Genomic DNA, 22,463 nt, shown 5'->3' with positions numbered 1-22,463 from the left:
CTAAGTGGCATCGGAAAGGGCATAAAATTTCCGATCTTTTGATACCCATACATCTAGGTTTTCTATAAAACCCACGTTTTTAATTACCGTAATCTGGGGTGAATCGGGACTACAGTCTGAATAGGGACAGCAGTTTTTAGAGCACTTAAAGCTTTTAAATTTGGAAATGGATGTACACATTTTGTTGGCCTGAGTATGTTCTAACCGAAACCAACCAGAAAAATCAAAATATTGTGCTCCAACATGGTTAAAACTGCTGTCCCAATTCGCCCCATGTGTCCCGATTGACCCCAGTTTACGGTACCTAGGCAAAAACGTTGTTATGGTTTTGTTTGAGCAATATGCCAAAAATGTATGGAATTTCGTAATTTTTGTTCTCGTGGATCAAACTTACTTTTTGCCCAGGTATTTAAAAACGTGGGTTTTATAGAAAACCTAGAACCCCTTGGGCACTATACCCAAGGGATGTAAATACTTTTTTTTAAATACTGTACATGATTTTTCATGTACAGCATTCCCAAACGATAGACTCTTTATTATTTTCTTATTAAATTCAGACTTTCATAAAATCTACGTTTGGTAGGACTAATAAACGTACTATGTCCAATATACGGGACATCCATCATTTTTTGTCTAAAAACTATGTTGCAAACTTCGAAGTTTTAGTATTCAAGTTTCGAAGTTGTTGTAAATTGCAATTTTTGCAAAATGTAAAAAAATGCCCCTAACCGACCTGAACTAGTATATTTAAAGATGGCGGCCAATATGGCCGCGATGGTTTTTTTTTGAGAATTTTTATTTAGTAATCTGCAAAATATGAATTCGATTTTCTTGAAGAGCTTATTTTCAATTTTTTCAATTCGGTTTTATTTGTGAATAATCAAGATACAATGAGTTCATTTAGGTACGCAACAGAGTTTTGGTGTTCCTTTCAGCTGTGTTTTATATCGTAATTCAATCGAAAAATTATTACTTATAACTATGGAATAGACAAGAGTAAGAAAAGTTTTCAAAAAACTTACAGAAAACTGAAGAGCTTATAATAATCGAAATTCGGTAATATTTGTTTCAAAAACGGTTATTTAAAGTGAAAACGGTAATCAAATCAAAGCAAATATTTTAAATTGCCGAAAAAAAATTGCAGCTGCTATAAGCTCGTTTCCGGCTTATAGCAGTGTACGCACTTGGTAAGGAATCGGTAAAGGAAAATTTCAATAGAGCAGCAGAGGCAGCGAAAGCAAGCCAGAGAGGTTTAAAAATGCCCCAAGAAATCGTTTCCTCTCTTTTGTTCTGCTATTCATAAAGCTATTTCTTGACCCAATTCCTTTGGAGTTGCGTACTAGACTTAAACTATCTCACCTTAAGTAAGTCTGCGGCCAGCTTCAGTACGTTGTTTGAAATCATCAGTTCTTCCTTTTTGTTCGGCTTCTGCTCGATCTGAAGGGTAAATCACAAAGAATCCTTTGAAAACCAGACGCTTTGTAGGGGTTCCTCAAACCTACCTGTACGTAGAGATTGATCTGCTCCGTAATCAGCACCGAAACGCTCTTGTACTTTTTGTTGATCTTCGTACCGAGCGTCATGAAGCGCAGCAGGAACGTCCCGAAGGCACAGGACCAAACCAGCGCCTCTAGGTTGAACTGCGAGTGCAGGTGGACGGAATCCTTCAACCACTCGACGCTGAGGAACGCCAGCAGCAGCAGCGTGATGATGAACGCCGCCGAGACGATTCCGTCCACGGAGTTCTGCGGGCCGCGCCGCTTCAGGTAGGACCGAACGCACAGCCAGGTCTTGATGTTGCGAACCTTGTTCAGGCGGAAGTGCGGAATGCAGGACTTTTGCGCCCTCCGCGATGAGGTCAGATGGGAGAACAGCTTCGCGTACAGGAAGCGCTGCTTGAAGGTCCGCTCGGCCACGGCCAGCAGGAAAAATACGATGTAGGTTAGGCTGAGGCGCAGGATGAGGCCCAGGATGAGGACGGTCCGCTCCCAGGTGGACTGGCCGAAGGCGAACCGAAGGATCGCGAGACAAGAAAAGGAGGCCTTCTCCAGCAGCAGTACGGGCATGTCCAGGAAGTTAAGCTCGGTGGAGTTGTCCGGATCGAAGGTGGCCTCCAGCAGCCGGCAGAAGGCCGGGATGAGCGACAGGATGATGCTGAGCGCGACGCCGATGTACACGTAGTCGCACGTTTCCGGCATGCCTTCGACGCGCTCGATGATGGCGGAGGAAATGTCCAGCACGGACATTTCGGCCTTTTTGGCCTCGCGCGCATCCCAGATGGTGCAGCTGACTGTGGGGATGAAAGGAATCAGATGATTTTATGAGTTAGAGTGTTTAAAAGATTCTGAAGACTTACCTCGATCGGAAGCCCCACACGACGGGTTCAGTATGATGGTGGGGGCATCCTCCAGATCGTAGTCATCATCCGAGTGTTCGTTCTGCGCATCGGAATGTAGATCCGAGCTGTAGCTGCAGTCCTCGCCTGTGGGGTTGCATTCAATGGTTGATAGATTAGTACAGAAGGTTATTCAGTGGAACGTGGAATATTCTATATAGTAATCCCCACCGGACACCGACACACGACGGAGGACATACCCAGTTGGTTCAGGTTCTTGTGCGAAAAAACACCCCGGATTACCCACAACTTACGGATACGAAGAAAGCGCTTCTGAGGGAACTTAAAGATAAAGAACATAGAGGTTAACATGGATTATCAACCAGAAACAGATACGAGGGTGGACAAGTGGGTGGAAATGGACGTGAAGTCACCTCTTCTTTCAGGAAGAGATTCAAGAAGATGAAATGATTGAACGTAAAAATAACGATTTAACGAAACAAAAACGAGAATTAGAGTAGAGATAAAAAGAAGCGGGATGTTAGAACCAAAAATACTCACTATCGGTGTTGGCGATATTGCTACCAGTAGTGTTGGATTCCGTACCTTCTGACAAATGCTGATGATGGAGGTGGTGATGATGGTGGAAGGATGAATGATGGTGACTAGACTCGCTGTGTTGAAGATCAAAATCGTTCTCCTCGTCGGTGTCTCCGCTCGATTCGAGCTTCTCGTCAAATACGGTCCCTTTTTGGGAACCTTGGTCGCTCTGTTGAAGCAGACGGTCGTTGTCTTCGTCCAGCAGGGATTTTCCCGGCCGTTCGTGTCGCTGCAGTTCTATACCGGACTCGGATGAAAGATGCCGCCGAGGCGGGATCGAAGCTGGTTTCGCCGTAGCTAGATGATCCTGTTGCTGTGCCGTCGGAGTGTTCCGCAGTGTATCGGTATCGCTGTCCGAGCGGGAGTCCTTTTCCGGAGCGGCCACTTCGGCGCCCTTTCCCGGGATTCCGCTGAGCCAGGTGTTTGTGTAGGGCAGCTTTTTGTAGTATTTTTCTGAAGGAACGGTCGCGTTGGAGCTGTCCTCGCCGCCGGAACTCTTTCCGTTGAGACTCTCGAACCCATCGTCGTCGATTGGGCCGTCGACTTCGCCGGATCGCGGTGGTGACGAGTTGGAGGCGGAGGAACTGCCGTTGTCACGGCAAACCGGGGCCTCCCAGCTGACGTTTCGTCGGCGCAGCGAGCACTCCGGTTGGGGTGGATTTGTAGCACGAGAATCGGTTGAGGCGTCCGTTGGGTGATGCACGACGACTTTCGGGGTAGGAGGTAAGCTAAAATGAAAATTTTTTATTACTCTAAAATTTGCTCAAATTTTTCTTTTGACAGATGAAAATAAAGGTATAAAAGTTGGATTTGAAATCAAATCTAATAAATAATTTTAATATCTAATTCCAGCAAAACAATGCCAAAGGGCCGTAGTGTGTTTATAAACAAAGAGTGTATCCCTTTCATGTCAAATGTAAACATAGCGCGTGAGCAAGATACAGTTTTTGTATACAAACCTGCTACGGCCCTTTGAGATTGTTTTGCTATAAAAAATATTTGATTTGGGTTCTTTTTTTATTACTATACATTTCCTGTTTTGTTAGCATCACTGATATTTCAATTAGTTAAATAAAATTTATACAGATTGAAATAAAATCTGCTTTCCAAAAATGATTGAATATACAAGAATGAACAAAACTTTCGACTCGATTATCCGAAGGCCTCGGAAAAATATTGCTTCGGATAATCGAATCACGATTTTTTTTCGTTGTCTTATTTTGATTGTCGAGCTTAACTATGACCCCTAAACTACGCTAGAGTGATTTTGAATTTTTAAATTCAAGATGGCGGCCAATATGGCGGTGACGAAATATAAAAAAAATCATTTTGTTATACATTATGCAATCAATTATGCTAAAAAACCCGATTAAATCCCACCTGGGGTGAGATAGAGCCTTTCTTACTAAAAAATATAACTTCTTTCAATTCATAACATCGACTTTGTTTATTTATAACGTCAGCACAAAAGAAAGTCTTATGATGAAAGCAAAGTATTATAAATGATATGTTTTCCAAAAGAAATAAAAAACGCAATTTCACCAAAAGAATATTTTTAATCGTACATATTCTTAATCAAACAAGCGTTTATGACAAACGCGAGCATAGCAAGCTTCCCATGCGCCAGTGACAACGCACACCGCGGTTTTGGTTTTCTAGCTTCGGTACGAGCCCTTTTGTGTGTTGGTATTTTGGTTCATCGTACCATCGTACCGAACAAAGCAGGCGCAAAGAAAAACCGAGGTACAAGTGAACCGCGTGTGCCGCACGGTGCAGGGAAGATAGCCATTCAGCTTCTACGAAAGTGACAGAGTCAGAGATAGCTATTTTTACAACCGCACCACTACACACTCAATCGCGAGTACCTTAGGTAGAAAGCCATTGGCGTCGCCAGCATTGAAAACTTTGAAAACGATATAAACGATGAAAAGCTTGGAAAGCTCCTATTGGAATCCAATAAACCCTGTTAAATAAACTTACGAAATCACGAAAAAATGAAGGCTACTTTTAGGCGATTTTAGGAGCACACGGGTAACAAATTGATTGTAGCCGGATGAACGTCCTATGTCACAATTGTTTTTGCATAAACATTGGACAGTTATGCAAAAACGGACAGGGCAAAAGAAACCGAAAAGCTACGATATCTTACATGTTGTAGGAAACATCGGTAGACAAGCTACTACAAAACGAGTATAAGTCGAGCAACAAAATATATGCGCCAGCATTCTCGCGCCAGTATTCGAAGCTCAACTTGACAACTTGTCGACTTGGCGACGAACTGTCGAAAATCGATGCAGTGTGATTTTTTGACGATTTTTCCGATGAAAATTCACGCTGAATCGCCATATTTACGAAGACGAAAATGAAGTCCAGCCATAAAGTAAAACCTATACCTTTCTTTAGTAAGAAAGGCAAAAAGTAAATCGTTCTAAAAATTGATCGGGATTGCCGATAGATGTCGAATTTGTTTCAGATGCTCACTCATGGTCTGTACTATGAATGTAGAAAGAAATTTCGGATAAAATCAGAAATGAAAAATGTTGGCGAAGGTCACCAGGTGGGCTTTTACCTTTTTTTAGGGATTTTTTTTCTTATGGTAGGTTAATCAAACGGCTCGAACTCCGGAACCAAATTATGGATCTGGATGAAAATTTGGGAGGTTGTAGAGCTCGAAAAATGCAATTTTTGAGATAAATAAAAGATATGAAAATGAAAAAAATTTACCATATTTTCATTCGAAAACTGTGCATTTTGTTGAAAAGTCTGGCCACAATTCGGTCTCAAAATGACCCTTGTTCAGCACACCAGCTTCAAATGCACTTGGGACAATCAAAATCGAAAATATGGGAGCCGAGGACTTCGCGACACAAAATTTTGCAAAAAATTTACCACACACGGACATCACTCGAACTCCACGGAATTTATTTTCTCAAAATTCGAGGGTTGGAGATAGACGAGTTCTGTCAAGGTGAATCGATAGAGCGTCGAAAATCGATGCAGTGTGATTTTTTGACGATTTTTCCGATGAAAATTCACGCTGAATCGCAATATTTACGAAGACGAAAATGACGTCCAGCCATAAAGTAAAACCTATACCTTTCTTTAGTAAGAAAGGTAAAAAGGCAATTTTGTTCATCATTCGATTTTTTTGAAGTACCATACAAACCTTCAGAAAATCTAAATTTCGGATAATCGGGTCTGAACTGTATATTCAAAACCGGACTGTCAATCTTATTTCACCTCATTCTTACTATTAATATCATTCACTCTCACTAACAACTTCTCTCTTACACTCAGTCCCATGCCCTCTTGTTCTCTCGCACTCAACCTCAGGTTTATTCTAAGTTTCACTTATTAATTATCACTAACGCTTTCGTACTTAATTCCTTTTACTCACTCTTTTTTATTTCTCACTCGCACGGAGAAATAACACTCACTCATTCATTCATTCACTCACTCACTCACTTACTCACTTTCTCACTTACTCACTCACTCACTTACTCACTCACTCACTCTTACTCTTAATCTTACAATCAATCATTTTCCTCTTACTCTTTTGCTCATTCACCATTCTTAATTGTTCTATAATTTGGTACGAAGTAAACTTTTCAATCAAAATCATTACAAATCAAATGATAACTGTGTGGTGTGACGCGCAGTAAACAGTCTCGATATCGCAAAAAAGTTTATCACGATTCAGTAATGCAGTTTAACTAAGAAATATGAAGGTTACTGATAAACCCGATAGTTTAGCGCTCCCACCACATGGACTAAAGTTTCCTCACCTTCCCTCGTCCAGAAACACTGATTCATCCTCATCGAGATCGGCGGCGGGAACCACCTTAATCCGCAGTTCGTCCCGCTTCGTCGCCACGTTGAGCACGTCCTTCGTAACTTGACCACTCAACGCGTCACTGCTGGTGCTGCTGCTGGTACTGCAAGCGCCCTGTTTCTTGGCCGTCCTCGCCGGAGACCCCGTGGGTGACTTGTTGTTCGGTAGCGTTCCGTTCAGGAGCTTTTGTTTCGATGGTTTCGCCGGCACGTCCAGATCGTCGTCGTTCGATGGTTTCGACGCGGTCGTTGTTGATTCTCCGGAACCTCCCGGATAGGTAGCGGCCCGGGTACGTCGCTTCCGTCGTATCCGTTCGCGCTTCTTGAGCGTGGAATGTGAGTGGCACTTTTTGTTCTGGCGGCAGAAGCCGCCGGTGTTGGACGCGGTGGCCACGATCTGGGAGTGAATTACGCTGAGTAAGAAGGAAAGGGCCATCGGGATTAGGAAATCGGAGATCGAGACGATGTGGTCCTCCTGGTCGGCACCGGTTTTGTTTACGTTGTAGCTGTAGATGCCCAGGTTGATCATTTGGAGCAGGTACAGGGTTAGCAGAAGGATGAAGACCCGCGGGGACGTTTGGCGGACCCACCACTTGGCGTAGACGGGCAGGAAGAGGAGCCGCACGGCGGCCAGGTAGATCACAGTCAGGATGGATAGTTTGGATTTGGCCTTGGGGAAGGTCGACCCGCGCACCAGGTCCACATCGATCAGTTCGGTTTTGAGCTTGGTGTTCTTAAGTGGCAGGTGGGTGATCCCCGCCAGGATCTTCTGCTCGATCGTTTTCTCCCATTGCTGCTTGTCGTACGTGCCGATCTTTTTCTGGTACCATGCTACCAGCTCATCCAGGCGCATAATTTTCCACTGAAACCGTCAGCAAGTCTCACTGGGGGGTAAAAAGAAGAAAATTACTAGTTAGTCACTAATTGGTTGGCATGCGATCAACAAATCCGAGCGCGCGTGTACTATTTTTAGTCGCGGTCAAGTATTTAGTGAAAAATTATGTTCATCGCGCACCTGCAACTATGCTAAACTAAACATCCAACTTTCGAACCGTACGCCGCAGACTTGCGTCTTATGCAACGCCAGAGACTTGAACCAGTTTCCGTTAGACTACCCACGATGCACAGAGTTCCACCCAAAGTCTTCTGGCGTCTCGATTCAACTGAGTCCGAATCCCCTATAAACGCGAAAACCAATGACGACGAAAGCACAGACGAAATTTGACCAACTTCATTCGACGAATTCATTTGAGCTGGTGGGCGATGACGACGACGTTGGCCACGAGGCCCACCACTATTCAATGTCAAGTTAAGAGCGGTTGCGTGAGGGTTCGCGCGCGGTGCATCAGCTGAGCTCACGTACGTCTTCGCGAGGTGGCTGTCTTGTAGTTTGCATGTCTACCAGACATTTGCCGAAAGGGAAAGTGATTTTCCTTTTTTGGGGGTGGTGTTCGGTGGGAATCGAGGTCGTCGGATGGTTATTGGTGCTGCTGTTTGCAGGTCGTAATGTCAAGAATTTTGGAAGATGGTGAACGGAGTTTAACAGGGCATTTGGAGGTCACTCGGGGGTTAAGAGTGCAGACAGGTTTTTATTAAGCAAGATACATTACATTTAGTTGTAAACATTTTTAAAGTAATTGTTCTCCCTTCACATAAAAAGACCTCAAAAAATAAGAGGCAAACTTATGGGAAATTGGACGAGCTTTCCGGTAAAAATATTTACGAGACTGAAAAATCAAGTCTGTCATATACAAAATTGCCAAAAACCACAAAAAAACTTATTTTTTCAACATTTTTATTTTTAAAACCGCTGTATCTTCACAAGGATTGGACATAGGATAGTGGTCAATATGGAGACTTTTATGTAAAATTGTCTGGAGAATCGATTCTCACTATCGGTTTTTGAAAATTTTGACGTTTAGACCACTTAAAAAAAAAACAGTTTTTGTAAATGATTTTTGTATTTTTTTAGGAGAGACATACCATCCTGCATTTTTCGTGAGTCTTTTTGTAACATTTTAGGCTATTTTCACAAAAATTTTGAACGAAAAAAAAATTGTGAGATCACCTTAAAATTTAACTTTTAAACTTTAAAATTGAAAATTCTCATAAAATTGGCGTGTATTTTTGTTTCAGTGTATTTTTTTCAGAAAGCCCATCAAATTTCCTACAAGTTTGTCTTTGACCACTTTTTGATTCGATAGCTTCGAGATACAGTCATTTTTAAATTACAGAATAAAAAAAATTATTAATAACTTACGCCCTTCTCAAATCTCATTTTTGAGTACAATTGGCTCCATATACACAAAAATGGCTTATATAACATGGCCTAGGATAACATGTCTACAAAGTTTCATTGAAATCGGAGAGGGTCGGGTACAAAAGTACCAGAAAAATTCCCGATTTGAGCTGGAATTGCTCAATCAGAAAAAAATAATCCACAGACTTTAGCAATATTCAATACAATATATATGTTCATTATCATGCGAAATTTGTTGAACTTTCCGAATCAAATGCTTTCAAATACACACGATTTAGTTTTATAGGTGAAAACTTGGGAAAAAAGTAAAATTTTCAAAACAGGTGGCTGATTAAATACATCGAAAATAATTTTTTGTTCTCAGAAAATATGCTACAATTTTATGATTATTTTTAACGTTTACAGATTTTCCAAACCACTCTATCTGCCTTTCTATGCCCAAATTTAATTTATTCAAAATGCTTTGAAAACTTTTTTTTAATGAAATGTATTAGATAGGACCTTTTGAAAAAATTAGCGAGATTTCAAATTTTCAACATAGTTTCAGTTTTATGTCTTTTGGATCCATAAATTTATTCAAGAATTGTTTCCTTTATTTATTTCTTTCAGTTGTGTTAAATAGTTTTCTTGTTTTATGCTGAAGAATAGCACGCTCGGCCATCAGACCGATGAAGAATGGAATGGATGAACGCAGATATGAGCATGACATTTCGGTCAAGTAGGTTTCTCATACTGATGGGTTACATAGTTCAGGGTGTAATATTACATAGAATTTCATAAAATAATGCAAACCAATATTTTACACCCAGACCTTTTACACGCAGCTGGATTACTACTTTTGTTTTTGCTGTGTAATGTCCCGATCGATCAAAAAAGTCAAACTTAAAAGTGATGAACTGTCACTTTTGAAACGACGCTAACGCACACTATCAAAACAAACGCCTTGGGGGTTTTATTTATGTAGTTTTTCAAAAAACTTTAAAAATGTAATAACACTTAAGGGGTTACATACATGTAGAAAATCTCAAAATTTCATATCACAGAAAATTTATTGAATCCACTAAAAAGATGATTTTCAATCACTCCTGAAAGTTTCATGAAGATATTACATGATTAAACTGATTTAGAGACGATTTTAAGCTCAACATTTTGCCGTGCGCAAAGCGAACTGTCAAACTTTCTGAGCGTTTTTCTCGAAACACCGAGTTGATTTACGGGTGCCACAATATCTCGAGATGGGATGGACCAAATTGGCTGAAATTCGGGGTGAAGACTCTCAAGACATATCCCGTGTGCATGACGAAGTTTTGCTTTTTCAAGTTTTGCTTTTTAAAAAAATACAAAAATCAAAAACTGGCGATTTTTTATATGAAAAACACAAAAATATTTTTATCTTTTTTTAAAATGAGTTTTTTAAAAATCGGCCTTCGTCATGCACACAGGACTGGTTTAACGAGTCTTCACCAAAATTTTGAGCCAATTTGGTCAAGGCAGTGTTGAGATAGCGTGGCACCCGTTTTTTTGAATCTGCTAACTTCAAATAGCTATATCTCGGCAATAATACAACCAAATGTATTCAAATTTGTTTTGATAACAGCTGAAAATGTATATTTTAATGCCCTGAAAACAGATTTTAAATAAAATTAAGCAGCTCCCTCCGTGTACGCACGAGAGCATGCAGCTAGTGCTCAGTGCTCCATCGTTTTTTCGATTTTTTTCGCCGTAATTGATTGTGGTTACCCGCGAGTTTGCTTCTCCAGCATGCCAAAGGCCGGCCGTGGCCGTGGCAGTTCGAGTGCGGCCTCGAAAAACCCGCGAAGTTCGTCTACCGGCCGTGTGCAAAAAGGTAAACAAACCAACGCCGTGTCGACCGCCATCGCGCAGGGGAGCGTGAGCGCAGAAGGAATCGACAAAAAGCTACTACACCCCAGATATGTTCCAAGATCACCAGTGCGAACCCGTTCGGGTACCTCCGGTGCCACGACCAGTGGCACATCAACATCCGCCAACATTCCCATCAGGAACGAGTTCCAGATGCTGAGCGACAACGAAGAAAACAACAACAACACCGACGGTAGCATCACTACCGACAACGACGACGACGATGGTCGTGCACGGAAAAAAGTGCCGACGCCAAAAAAGAATGATTCTCCAACGGAACGAAGACCAATTCCAATTTTTGTTTTGGACACGTTGGCGGACGATGTTGACGAGTTGCTGGAAGGCCTCGGATATTGTCTGAAAATCGGTAAGTCGGCAGTGCAAGTGATCACACTGAATAAAAAGAACTTCGACCTGGTGTTTGAAGAATTGAAGCGTAGCAACTTCAACTTCTACACATTCAACCCCGAGAAGCCCCCTGTTAAGGTCGTCTTGCAGGGTTATCAAGACCGTCCTATCTCCGACCTGAAGGGTCATCTTTCGGACGCCGGAATAAAACCGCGGGAGATTAAAGTGCTCTCGCGCAAGACAACGGTAACAGGTACACACACACTGTACCTGTTGTACTTCGACCGCGGCACCGTCAAGATCCAAGACCTGCGGCGGACTAAGACGTTGGACGGTTTTTGGGTAAACTGGCGGTTTTACACCAAGAACCCGACGGACGTAGCGCAATGCCACCGTTGCCAAAAATTCGGCCACGGCTCGCGGAACTGCAACCTCCGGCCCCGCTGCGTGAAGTGCGGTGAGTCACACCTCTCGGAGGCGTGCGCACTGCCACGAAAGGCGGACTTGGGGGACAAGGCAGAACAAACCAAGCCGCGCGTAAAGTGCGCGAACTGTGACGGCAACCATACCGGCAATTACCGCGGATGCATCGCGCGCAAGGCCTACCTCGAGGAGCAGGAAAAGAGAAAGAAGAAAGCAGCAGCGTCCCACTCTCCTCAGCGAAGTACGAGCGCAGCCTTTCCTGCAGCTGGACAGCTTACGGTTCCAGCGGAAAACTCAGCGTTCCCTCCTGGTTGGGGGCGTTCGTTCGCCAGCGTGGTCGCTGCCGGTAGCGGCAGTACGGCCCAGCAAGAAGTCACCGGGGAAGATCTCTTCACCCTGCCGGAGTTCTTTGCTCTCGCGGGGAAGATGACGACGCGGTTTTGGAGCTGCCGGAACAAGGCAGAACAATTCCTGGCTCTTGGGGAACTGATGATCAAACACATCTACAAAGGATAAATTACCTGTGATCTAGATATAAGCTTTCTCTTCCTCTATCCCCTTTCCTTTGCAATTTCTGTAAGTTTTTTTTTATAGTTTTTCTTACTCTTGCTAGTGCCTTAGTTAAAGAAATAATTGTTCCTAAATGGATTATGATGCAACACACAGCTGTAAGGAACTCCAAAACTCTGTTATGCACTTCAAAATAACTCATTGCTACCACGTGATTGTAAAATTTGCACCGTAACAGTTTTTTTTCTTATTCGGAGGTTTAGAATCCAGCTAAATAGTATCTTGATCACCATAAATGATAATTCTATAGTTCAAAAAGTAATAAAAAGTATTTTTTTATAGGCGATACCAGTCCACGTGGTAGCTGTTTGACATGTGGCGTCGCGGTGTTCATGAAGCATTCATAGCATGCTAAGGAAAATTTGATGCTTTTCTGGTGAAAACCGTTGGATCCGAAAACCCCGGATGTATTGCCGTTGAGCTCGATGGGGGTTGAACGAGTCGACCTGGTCTCTTAGGGAAAGTTGTTCTCCACACGATTCCGCTCATTTCTGGCCATCCTAGAAGTTTCTACATGTTTTCCCCAGGCCTGTAGGAGCGAATGAACGAAAATTCAAAATTTCCCATAGTAAATCCCATGTAAACTTCAACCCGCTTGAGACAAGCCAGTTTTCAACCAAATGAGCTGAAATTTGGCGTGAGAGTCCCTATGGGTATGCCCTACAAGAGGAACCACACCAGAACTTGATCTGAGAACTTTTCCAAATCCGTACCCACCCTATTATTCACCAATAAAACCGAATTGAAAAAAAAAAATAAGTGTGTGCTCTCACCAACCTCTGACTTTTTTTGTCGATTTACTTGTATGTAACCCCTTAAGCAGACGTAAATTTACAAATGTTTGTGCCCAAATTCAGTGTTTTGCAAAAGGTTCTATCTGCATTGGAATTTAAAAAAGGTCCCATCTGCATTGGAAAGGTGTTGTGAGAGGTGCTCTCGTTGTGTTTCGCCATGGAATCAGACTTGTCTGCCAGTCCAGACATGTTTACGTAAATATTGTTTGCATTATTTAATTCTATAACAAACTTTGTCTCGCAACCTTCGTGATGCTGACAAGGTTTGATCTGAATTTGTAAGCTGATAGTGAAGTGCAATAAACTTTCTTCTCGGTACAATCTGCTAGCAACCTGGTATCTGAATGTTTAAGCTTATTTTTGCCTTCCTCACCTTACTGAGGAAAGGCTATAAAATCACTCGAAAAACGAAATTCTTAATTTGACCACCTAGACCCACCTTCATGTATACATATCGACTCGGAATCAAATTCTGAGCAAATGTCTGTGTGTGTGGTGGGATGTTGATCAAAAAATTTGCACTGGATTATCTCGGCACTGGCTGAACCGATTTGGACCGTTTTGGTCTCATTCGATCCGTCTTGGGGTCCCATAAGTCCCATCGCTATTAAAAATTATAAAGTTTAGTTAAGTACTTCAAAAGTTATGCTAAAAAAACGATTTTAACAAAAGTCCGGAAGATTGTAAAAAGGATGGTTTTTGTAAGAAAACCTGTCATGCTATACATTTTTAGAAAGGTAATAAAGAGACCTTTCCAATGCGTACAAGACATTGAGATATGACAACCCTATCAAAAGTTATAAGCACTTTAGTGTTATTTATGCACTTTTTGGATGCCGGATCTCATATATTTCGATGAAAACGTTGTCCGGATCTCTCATGCGACCTATCGTTGGATAGGTAATCAGAAGACCTTTCCAACACGTTCAAGACGTTGAAGATCTGACAACCCTATCAAAAGTTATAAGCACTTAAGTGTTTTTTATGAGCCTTTTAGAGGCCGGATCTCATATATTTCGATGAAAACGTTGTCCGGATCTACCATGCGACTTGTCGTTGGATAGGTAATCGAAAGACCTTTGCAACGAGTTCAAAAGATTGCAGATCTGACAACCCTATCAAAAGTTATACGCACTTAAGTGTTATTTATGCATTTTTTGGGAGGCTGGATATCAGATATTTTGACAAAAACGTTATCCGGATCTATCTTGCGACTTGTCGTTGGATAGGTAATCAAAAGACCTTTTCAATGAGTTCAATAGATTGCAGATCTGGCAACCCTATCAAAAGTTATAAGTACATAAGAGCCCTGAATTATGAAGATCTGACTACCTAATCTGATGGTATGAATCAAGTTGATAGAACACTGAAAGGTCCGCCCTTTTTTATCTATTTTGGATAGCATTACCCTCTAAATGTGAGAAGGCACCAACCACCTAAGGGTGGATTAAGTAACGTTTTTTATTGAATTTTGAAAATTTTCTTGAGGTTCTTTTGATCTACACAGAAAAAAAAGTTAAATTTTGGAAGGGTGAAATTGTGGTTGGTTGAATATTACCTCTTTTAATGATTAACTTTACTCTAAAAAAATGTGTAAATATGTGAACCTGATGAAAATTCATCAGAAACTGATGAAATTTTACAAATTCCTGATGTAATATTACACTTTTTTTTACACAAAATCGGTCACCATTTCCTGATAAATGTTACCATAATTTTTTTTGTGTGTATGCATCGTTTTCAGTAAAACATCTAGAAATTATTATTTTTAAATGAAAGTTATTCACGAATCCATTATCGATTTATACACAGTGTTCTGTTTGTTTTGGCACGACACACGTACACTGCACAAGTTTAATTCATGATTTGCCGTGAACTCCACTCCGCAATCATATGTTTTTGACAGATTGCGTGAACACTCTCGGTTCATCTCTCTCGTATATTTACCGCAAGCAACATGTACCAAACAACTGTGGGTAGGAAGAAGACAGCGCCGATGAAACCACGCTGCCTCATTACAGTGCCGGTGGAGTAAACGGGAAGGGCGAACGTAAACAACACGCTCGCAGCCGATCGAAACCCGAAGCCGGCCGAGAGCGGGTATGTTTTTTGCTTACACTTTCTTCGTGGCTTTGAACACGGTGGATGTACTTTTTTGTGTTCTTCTTCCGCGTTCATCTGGGTTGGTTGTGGTGTTATTCTTTGTTATTTTTTGAGGTACGTATGGAATAGAAGAAAATCGCTTTTTCTTCCGATTTTTGTTTCGTTTTATTATTCTGCTATAATCGGATGCAAACAATTATCAATCAGTGCAATTATTGAGACCGTGATTTCTCGAAAGCTATTTTTTATGAGATTGGAACTTTGGTGCGCAATTGGTACGTTCTCTTATCTACGATTTACTGAATAGCACATATTTCGACTGTTAGGCTATTTCGATCCAATCTTAACCAAATCACAAAACTGCATTCAATCGCGCTAAACATACCAAATGTCAGTACAACCCAGCCGATGCCGATGGTTTTGAAGGTCTCCCAGATGTGAGGTTGTTTCCGCTAATCGATATTTTCCACCAGGGGAACTCGCTGGCAATTATCCACCTCAAAAGTAACCCTCTGTAGATTTTTCTGGCGGGGACACTGGCCGAATTGGTTCAACTACGCATTGCAGCCACTTTTGAGCACTATTTTTTCCAACATTTTGTAAGAAAACGCACAAAAATTTGCTGCAAATATCGCCAACCCTTCGAGCGAGCACTTCACACATGAACTGAGCAAATTGACTGCTGTGCTATAGAGATGATGGGATGAAGGAGATGCCAACGTGGCCATGATGTAAGGTGCGAAGTTTTTGTTTAGCAAAATTATTAATTGGGTTGATTGCAAAATTTGTTTTGTTAAAGATAAATTTTGATTGTTATAATTATTATTCGTTTTTTTTTTGTTTTAAATAATTATAGTGAATTAACCAAATTAAAAAAATAATAAGTATAGCATTGTTTAAGCCTTTTAATTCGAAAGTTTCCTTCAAAATTTTCCTAGATTTTCAACTAATTCATAGGAAAATGAATAAAAGTGTAGAGTATTCTTGCTCAAAATCGCTCGCTTCTCTACCAACACAGACATCATGCGGAAACTGCGTTTACCTTGCGCATGCCAATGAACGTAGCGAAGTGGCGTTCATTTTGTTCATTCTAATCAGCTGTTTTGTGAACGTGGAATGAATGAAAACCCCTTCGGTGCTGAAAGTTTGGTTTGTAAAGTAAACTACTTGATTCTTGTATTTTCTTCGTTTAGTTAATGCGGTTTCATCACAGCATTTCTCGGATTAGTTTTCAAAAAGCCGTAAGAGCCAGAGGTAAACATAGCCTTTTTTGCCTCGGTATTCGATCTACTTACGAAAAACCAAATTCAAAAAAGCTTTAGATTGTTCATCTACACGTCTTTCAAGTGCCCCAAACTAAAAATAAATGAAATTTTGTTACAATTTGGAGAAAAACGAATATTAGTGTCGGAGGTCACGGTGGCTCTTACGGCTTTTTGAAAACTCACCCGAGATTTAATATTTTTTGAGATTATTAACAGTACTGATTCGTTTGTCCGAAGTCCTCGCAAAAATGGAACTTTGGATGAACGAAACTCTGAATAGTTAAGTCACTTTTTATTTGCTGTTGTCTTATTTTGAGTTTGTGTGCTACAATATACTCCTAAAAATGCTCCTAAGCGAGCTGAGATTATGGAGCAATTGGTAATGTTAAGGGGATACGGGAAAGTCCGCCATATTGATTCCACGACTTGGGGTTTCAAAAACAGTTTTAATGAAAATGCTGTAACGTTAAAGTGCAGACGAAAAAGGACGATAGCAAGCAAACTGTCGAGTTTAAAAATTAAGTTGCATAGAAGTTTTCTAATGGCCGACGTCCATTTAAACTTTAAGGTAATATCTACCTTAAATTTACAGCCTCAACCAGTAATGGAATCAGGTACTGAAGCCCTACGCAAATTTTTATGCATGACGGTAAAAAAAAAAACACGATTAAAAACCATTTCTGATTTTTTTTTTCATTAAAGCAAAAAAAAAAAGAAATGACAAGACAACCTTTTTTAGATGGATCAACTATGGTCCCCTTGGAACGAGCTGTCAAGCCTTTTCTGTCAAGAAGGGCCGTGAAGTTAACTTTTGAAAATTCAATCAAAAATCCATTTTAACTCCTTTGCGGTCGTTCAAAGTGTCATTGCGCTCAGAAAAATTAGCATTATCGTTGTGAACAATAATATCACAAATTAAAGCTTAACTTTAGGACCCAATCAGCCATGCCAGATATACAGATAAATCTGTATTATACAGATTTTTTGATCCCAAAAATCACAAAAATCTGTATATACAGGACCCAATTCCGAAAAAACGTATTTTTCATCGAAAAAAATACAAACATAGTTTCAGAAATTGTGCCATTTTCGTTACTCAACTCTAGAATTTTTTTTTAATAGGTCCTATAAACATATGAAAAACATTAACTTATAGAATATTTTCAAAATAAATTCCAGAACTGTAAATTTTTTTGGGACATGTAATTTTATGGAAAATTTAATGTACTATTCGAATCGAATCATCCCTCACTCTCATGGACAATTTCTATACATTTTTTTTGTGTTGCGGGTGACCGTGAACGGCCATGATCCACGACGACCAACTTTTTTTTTGTGTTGGACTCACAATCCAAATGTCGTACACAGCAAAAAAAAGTAGTAATCCAGCTGCGTGTAAAATAGGGGGATGGCGTCGCTATTTTTAGACCACGTTTTCCACTTTTTCTCCATCGAAACCGACTACTTTATCGACTTCATTTTGCTGGGCGAGATAGGACGCTGTCTATTTTTAGACGATGACTCAGCACTTTTCCACACTTGCACTTCAAAAAACCAGATGGCAGCACGATGTAACGCCACGTCCCTATGCCTGGGTGTAAAATAAATGTTGCATTATTTTATGAAATTAATAATATTACACCCTGGAACATGTAGCCCATCAGTATGGGAAACCTACTTGACCGAAACGTCAAGCTCATATATGCGCTTATCCTTTCCATCGGTCTAATGGCCGAGCGGGCTAAGGCGCCAGTCCTTACTGTTGGTGCTGGGTTTGAATCCTGTCGGTTGCAACCCCTTTTGACGTAGACTTACGTCTTTGTCGAAGGTACTGGGGTGTCATTCCAAAAAACCCGGGCCGAAGGCCCTGGATTACTGCGTCATCCGTCAAACGCTTATATCTTCCTTCCCTCAAATCGAATCGACACGATTTATGTGCCATTCGATTCGAAAATTATTCAGCAATTTGCTATAAAACTTTCATTGTTGGCATAATAGTTTAACTATTGAAACAATTGAATGTTTTAAAATGTTTTCAAAATGCAGAGATTTTGCAAGCAAAATGAGCGCTTCCCACTCACGGACGGGAATGTCAAGTACCTATTTTGAGGGGAAAATCATCCGAGCAACGCGACCGAGTGTCGGTCGCGAAAAAGGAGGGGAAGTAGCGGGCCGAAAGGCTATATAAGAACGCGCGCCAGAGCCCATTCTATCATTCACGTCTCAGACGTCGGACCGGCAGCAGCAGCAGCAGGAAAGCTCAGCCCAGAGCAGCAGCAGCAGGAGAGACCAGAGCAGCAGCAGCAGGAGAGACCAGAGCAGCAGCAGCAGGAGAGAGGGACCAGAACTGGAAAAGAAGCGCGCATCGCCTTCTCGACGTCACCGTCAGCCAGTTGCCTCTCGATGGCCGGACCGTTTGGATCTTTCGTGGTTGCCGTGGTTCGGAGTTGCCTCACTCCCCGTCCCTCGTCCCACCCGGGACGAGGCATCAACGAGATGAGGCGCGTGAAAGATGTTTGTGAAACAACAACTAGCTCGTCGCATTCGCGGCGAGCGTTTCTGAAAGAATTGCGTCGTGTCCAATTCCAAACTGTTGAAAGAGTTGCCCTCATCCCTCGTTCCACCCGGGACGAGGCAGCGAGCTAATTTGAATTTAAATTTCAGGAACAAATTTTGGTCTGGGGGGGCGACGGAATGCACAGCTTTCTGAGGCTGCTCTCGCCCCCAACCCCTCCCCCCATTCGGCTCGCTAAAATTCCTTCGTCTCTTTGCCGTTCGAATGGGTGTTCCGTCCAATTAGGGGTCGGCACGGATCTTGATACTAAGGGTGTGTAAGTTCTGTTGGGTTGGGGAGTTAGGCTCTAAGAGCAAGAGTTCAACCCAGATTTAAAACCAGCAATTTTGCAAGAGTAACAAATCTGGGAAGATCTCTTGCTCTTAGGCTTTGCTCCCTCAGCGTTCGCCAGTCTGTCGTGTTCGGGGGTTCAGCTCCCTCAGCGTTTGAAATTCGGTTGTGCGTCTTGAAGGGTCGTCCAAAAGCGCAAATTCAAAAGTAAGTTGGTAGATTAGTCGTCCATAAACGTTTGGGTGGGTTGAAAGTGGTCTAAGGATGTTGTCAACTTGGGATTGTAAGTTGTCTATAAATGGTTTCCTCCCGGGTTGCAAGTTGTCTAAGGATTGTGTCGCCTTGGGTTTGTAAGTTGTCTATAAATGGTTTCCTCCAGTGTTGTAAGTCGTCCAAGGCGTTTGTTTTCTTGGGATGCCAGGGCGTAGAACTTTATAACCATTCATAACTTAATCTTCTTTTCAGAAATTCAATAATCTTCAACTTTTCTTTCAGAAATTTGGTCCTTTTTAGGACCACCCAAAACAATCACGAAAGAGTTAGCCTTGATCAATTCTGAACACTTAATCCTAAAACCATTCTTTTCAGATAACCAACAAAATATGGTCCTTTTCAGAACCACCCAAAACGATCACGAAAGAGTTAATCTTGTCATAAATTCCAAATTTGAACTTTGAAAGAATCATATAACTAACGAAAGAATTTGTCGTCATTTTTAAAATTTGCGAAATATATTGCTTTTGGCTCTGATAAAATGTTAGTCACGATTTTTAGGGGGCCAAAATTCTATAAAAGAAATGCGCACTTCAATCAAGCCGATCAGTCGGATTTTGGCAGTTGCAATGGCAAGGTCGAAGCATCTCCAGGCGCAAAACGCGGCGAACTACCGCAAGCGGCGGAAGGCAAAGCAGCAGAACGAAGGCGACGCAGAAGCGGGTGAACCAAGCCGGAGACGGCGGCGGTTAGCTGGAGCGGAGGCACCGGAGCAGCTTCTTTCGGGAACTGTTGTCGGTGTGGCAGAGAGCGAAGGTGGTGACGAAGCAGGACCAAGTCGGAAACGGCAACGGTTAGCAGGAGCGGTCGGGACGGGTCAGCCTTTTCCGGAAACGGATCGTGGCATGGAAGATGGTGTTGCGGACGAACATTCTGGTCAAGCGATGGAAGCAAGCGGAGCTGAAGCTGGTCAAGGCACAAGCGCGTCCGCCGATGGTGAGCTGCCATGCGGTTCGGCAACGACAACTCAAGAAGGGCCGTCAGCTGGCACTGGTGAGCGAAACCTTCTGTGTTTGTGGAAAACTTTAATTTTTCTTCGACTAACTTGAGCTTTAGTTGAATTAACGTAGCATTTCAATTTAGCTACTTGTAATTTAAATGTGTCTGTGTTTTTGCAATCTTTATAGACAAGGCGCAGCGCTACGCCAAGGCCACAGCGGCGTTGAAGAAGCGATTCTTCGACAATCCGTTTGGGGAAGCGTGTAGTGTTTGCGATCGATTGTGGTGTATCAAAGATTTGAAGCCCATCAACAATCAAGAGCAAATTTCTCTGCTGTTGGTGGGAGGATATGACTCAGTCGAGGGTTTCAAAGCTTGCAATACCTGCCGAAGTAGTTTGAAGCGTGGGGTTATGCCAACACTGGCCACCGTACATGGGTTTGTTTATCCTTATCTTCCTCCACACCTTCAACGTTTGGACCCTGTGACACGACGCCTTATTTCCCCGAGACTTCCTTTCATGGCCATGCAAAAGTTGAGTCGAGTTGCGGGAAGTCTTTCTCTTCTGGGGCAAATTATTAACATGCCGGTAGACGTGGATGAGATGGTCAGCGTTTTGCCGAGGTTTTTGGGTGATGATCATGCAATTAACGTGAGCATCAAGAAACATTTGCTTCACAAATCCACTTATTTGACTGGGTTCGTGAAGAAGAAAACTGTTTTTGAGTGGCTTGATTTTTTGGTCGATACTCCGTTGTACATCGAACACGGAATTGTTTTCGACCGCGCCCGCTTGGAGCAAGCTTCGCAAGAGTTGCTTGATCCTCAAATTGAACTTGATTTTGTTGATGCTGGTGACGATTGTGCTTCTTCGATGGCTCAACAGCAAACGATGTGTTGGAACGAGGACAAGTGCTTGGAAATTGCACCTGCCCAAAATCGGAGGCCTCTGTCTTTCCTTTTCGACAAGCATGCCGAAGAACTTTCATTTCCGGATATTTATGGCGGACAAGGGCGGGATATAGATCCTTCGATTAATGTTACACCTTTCATGCTGGCAACGAGCGAAATAAGACGTCGTGATCGCCGAGGGGCCAAACCTGAACATATTCTTTACATGGCGATGAAAGTGATGTGCTATCGGGTTTACCAGGGGACTGAAAGTAAGTTCAAGTGCACGGGGGCTGCCAACATAACTCGGGCAATGTTGAATGATCCATTGTTTATGGAAACTTGCGCTGAACGGAACTTGTCGTTTCTCTCGACAATTCCGAACTCCGCACATTATTTGCAGCAGCGCAAACGTGATGTGTTTGCTATGATTCGGCAACTTGGGAAGCCAACAATGTTTATGACTTTGAGTGCCAGCGAAACCCGCTGGCCTGAACTGTTGAAAATTTTGACCAAACTTTCCGCTGAACACAACATTGATTTGACGGATCCCATCCAACAGCTTACTGCTTTGCAACGGGCTACACTTGTTAGCGATGATCCTGTCACGTGTTGCGTTTACTTTCACAAATTTGTTGATTCCTTCTTGAACATTCTTTCGAATCCCAAAATTAGCCCTTTTGGGAAGTATCATGTGGTTGATTATTTCAAACGCATCGAATTTCAGCACCGTGGCAGCCCCCATGCTCACATTTTGTTGTGGTTGAACGGCGATCCTCGCGAAGCAGTCTCCGAGGACATGCCTGCAACTGTGGAATTGATTGATTTTCTTTGCTCGGTTAGCCGGGTCAACTTGCCTGACACTTACAGCAATCAGGTTCACAAGCACACTTTTACGTGCTACAAACGTAACGAAAAGCACTGTCGGTTCAACATTCCGTACTGGCCAATGGATCAGACCAGAATTCTGCTGCCTATGGCTTCCGACGATAATCGTCGCAAAAATTTTATTGACAAAGCCGCTTTTATGCGCAAAAATTTGGAAGAGAAAGTGTACGACTCTTTCGAAAACTTTCTCGATGATTGTGATTGTTCGCACGAAAAC

At 42.1% G+C, this 22,463-nt stretch overlaps 2 protein-coding genes across 6 annotated transcripts in view; one reads left to right on the top strand and one right to left on the bottom strand.

Annotated features, from left to right (window-relative positions):
- LOC120412392 (protein phtf) overlaps window positions 1–15,822 on the bottom strand; it is a 30,258-nt gene extending 14,436 nt beyond the window's left edge. The window contains exons 1-6 of one of the 4 annotated variants that reach the window (XM_052710190.1): window positions 15,531–15,822; window positions 6,721–7,650; window positions 2,897–3,663; window positions 2,357–2,482; window positions 1,503–2,290; window positions 1,360–1,437 (exon numbers count right to left, since the gene is read on the bottom strand). In XM_052710190.1, the coding sequence (XP_052566150.1) occupies window positions 1,360–1,437; window positions 1,503–2,290; window positions 2,357–2,482; window positions 2,897–3,663; window positions 6,721–7,619 (2,658 nt within the window). In that variant the 5' untranslated portion in view covers window positions 7,620–7,650; window positions 15,531–15,822. Of the gene's footprint in view, window positions 1–1,359; window positions 1,438–1,502; window positions 2,291–2,356; window positions 2,483–2,896; window positions 3,664–6,720; window positions 7,651–7,781; window positions 7,943–15,530 lie in introns of those variants that run through there. The other 3 variants (XM_052710193.1, XM_052710192.1, XM_052710191.1) reach the window with 3 other exon arrangements.
- The window catches only part of LOC120431703 (TPR-containing protein DDB_G0280363-like), a 124,710-nt gene that overhangs the window by 94,815 nt on the left and 7,432 nt on the right, over window positions 1–22,463 (top strand). The gene's annotated exons all lie outside the window — the stretch shown is intronic.

Source organism: Culex pipiens, chromosome 3, assembly GCF_016801865.2.
Source record: "Culex pipiens pallens isolate TS chromosome 3, TS_CPP_V2, whole genome shotgun sequence".
Classification (NCBI taxonomy): domain Eukaryota; kingdom Metazoa; phylum Arthropoda; class Insecta; order Diptera; family Culicidae; genus Culex; species Culex pipiens.
Note: the sequence above shows the minus strand (reverse complement) of the source record. Positions and strands in the feature narration are given on the sequence as shown.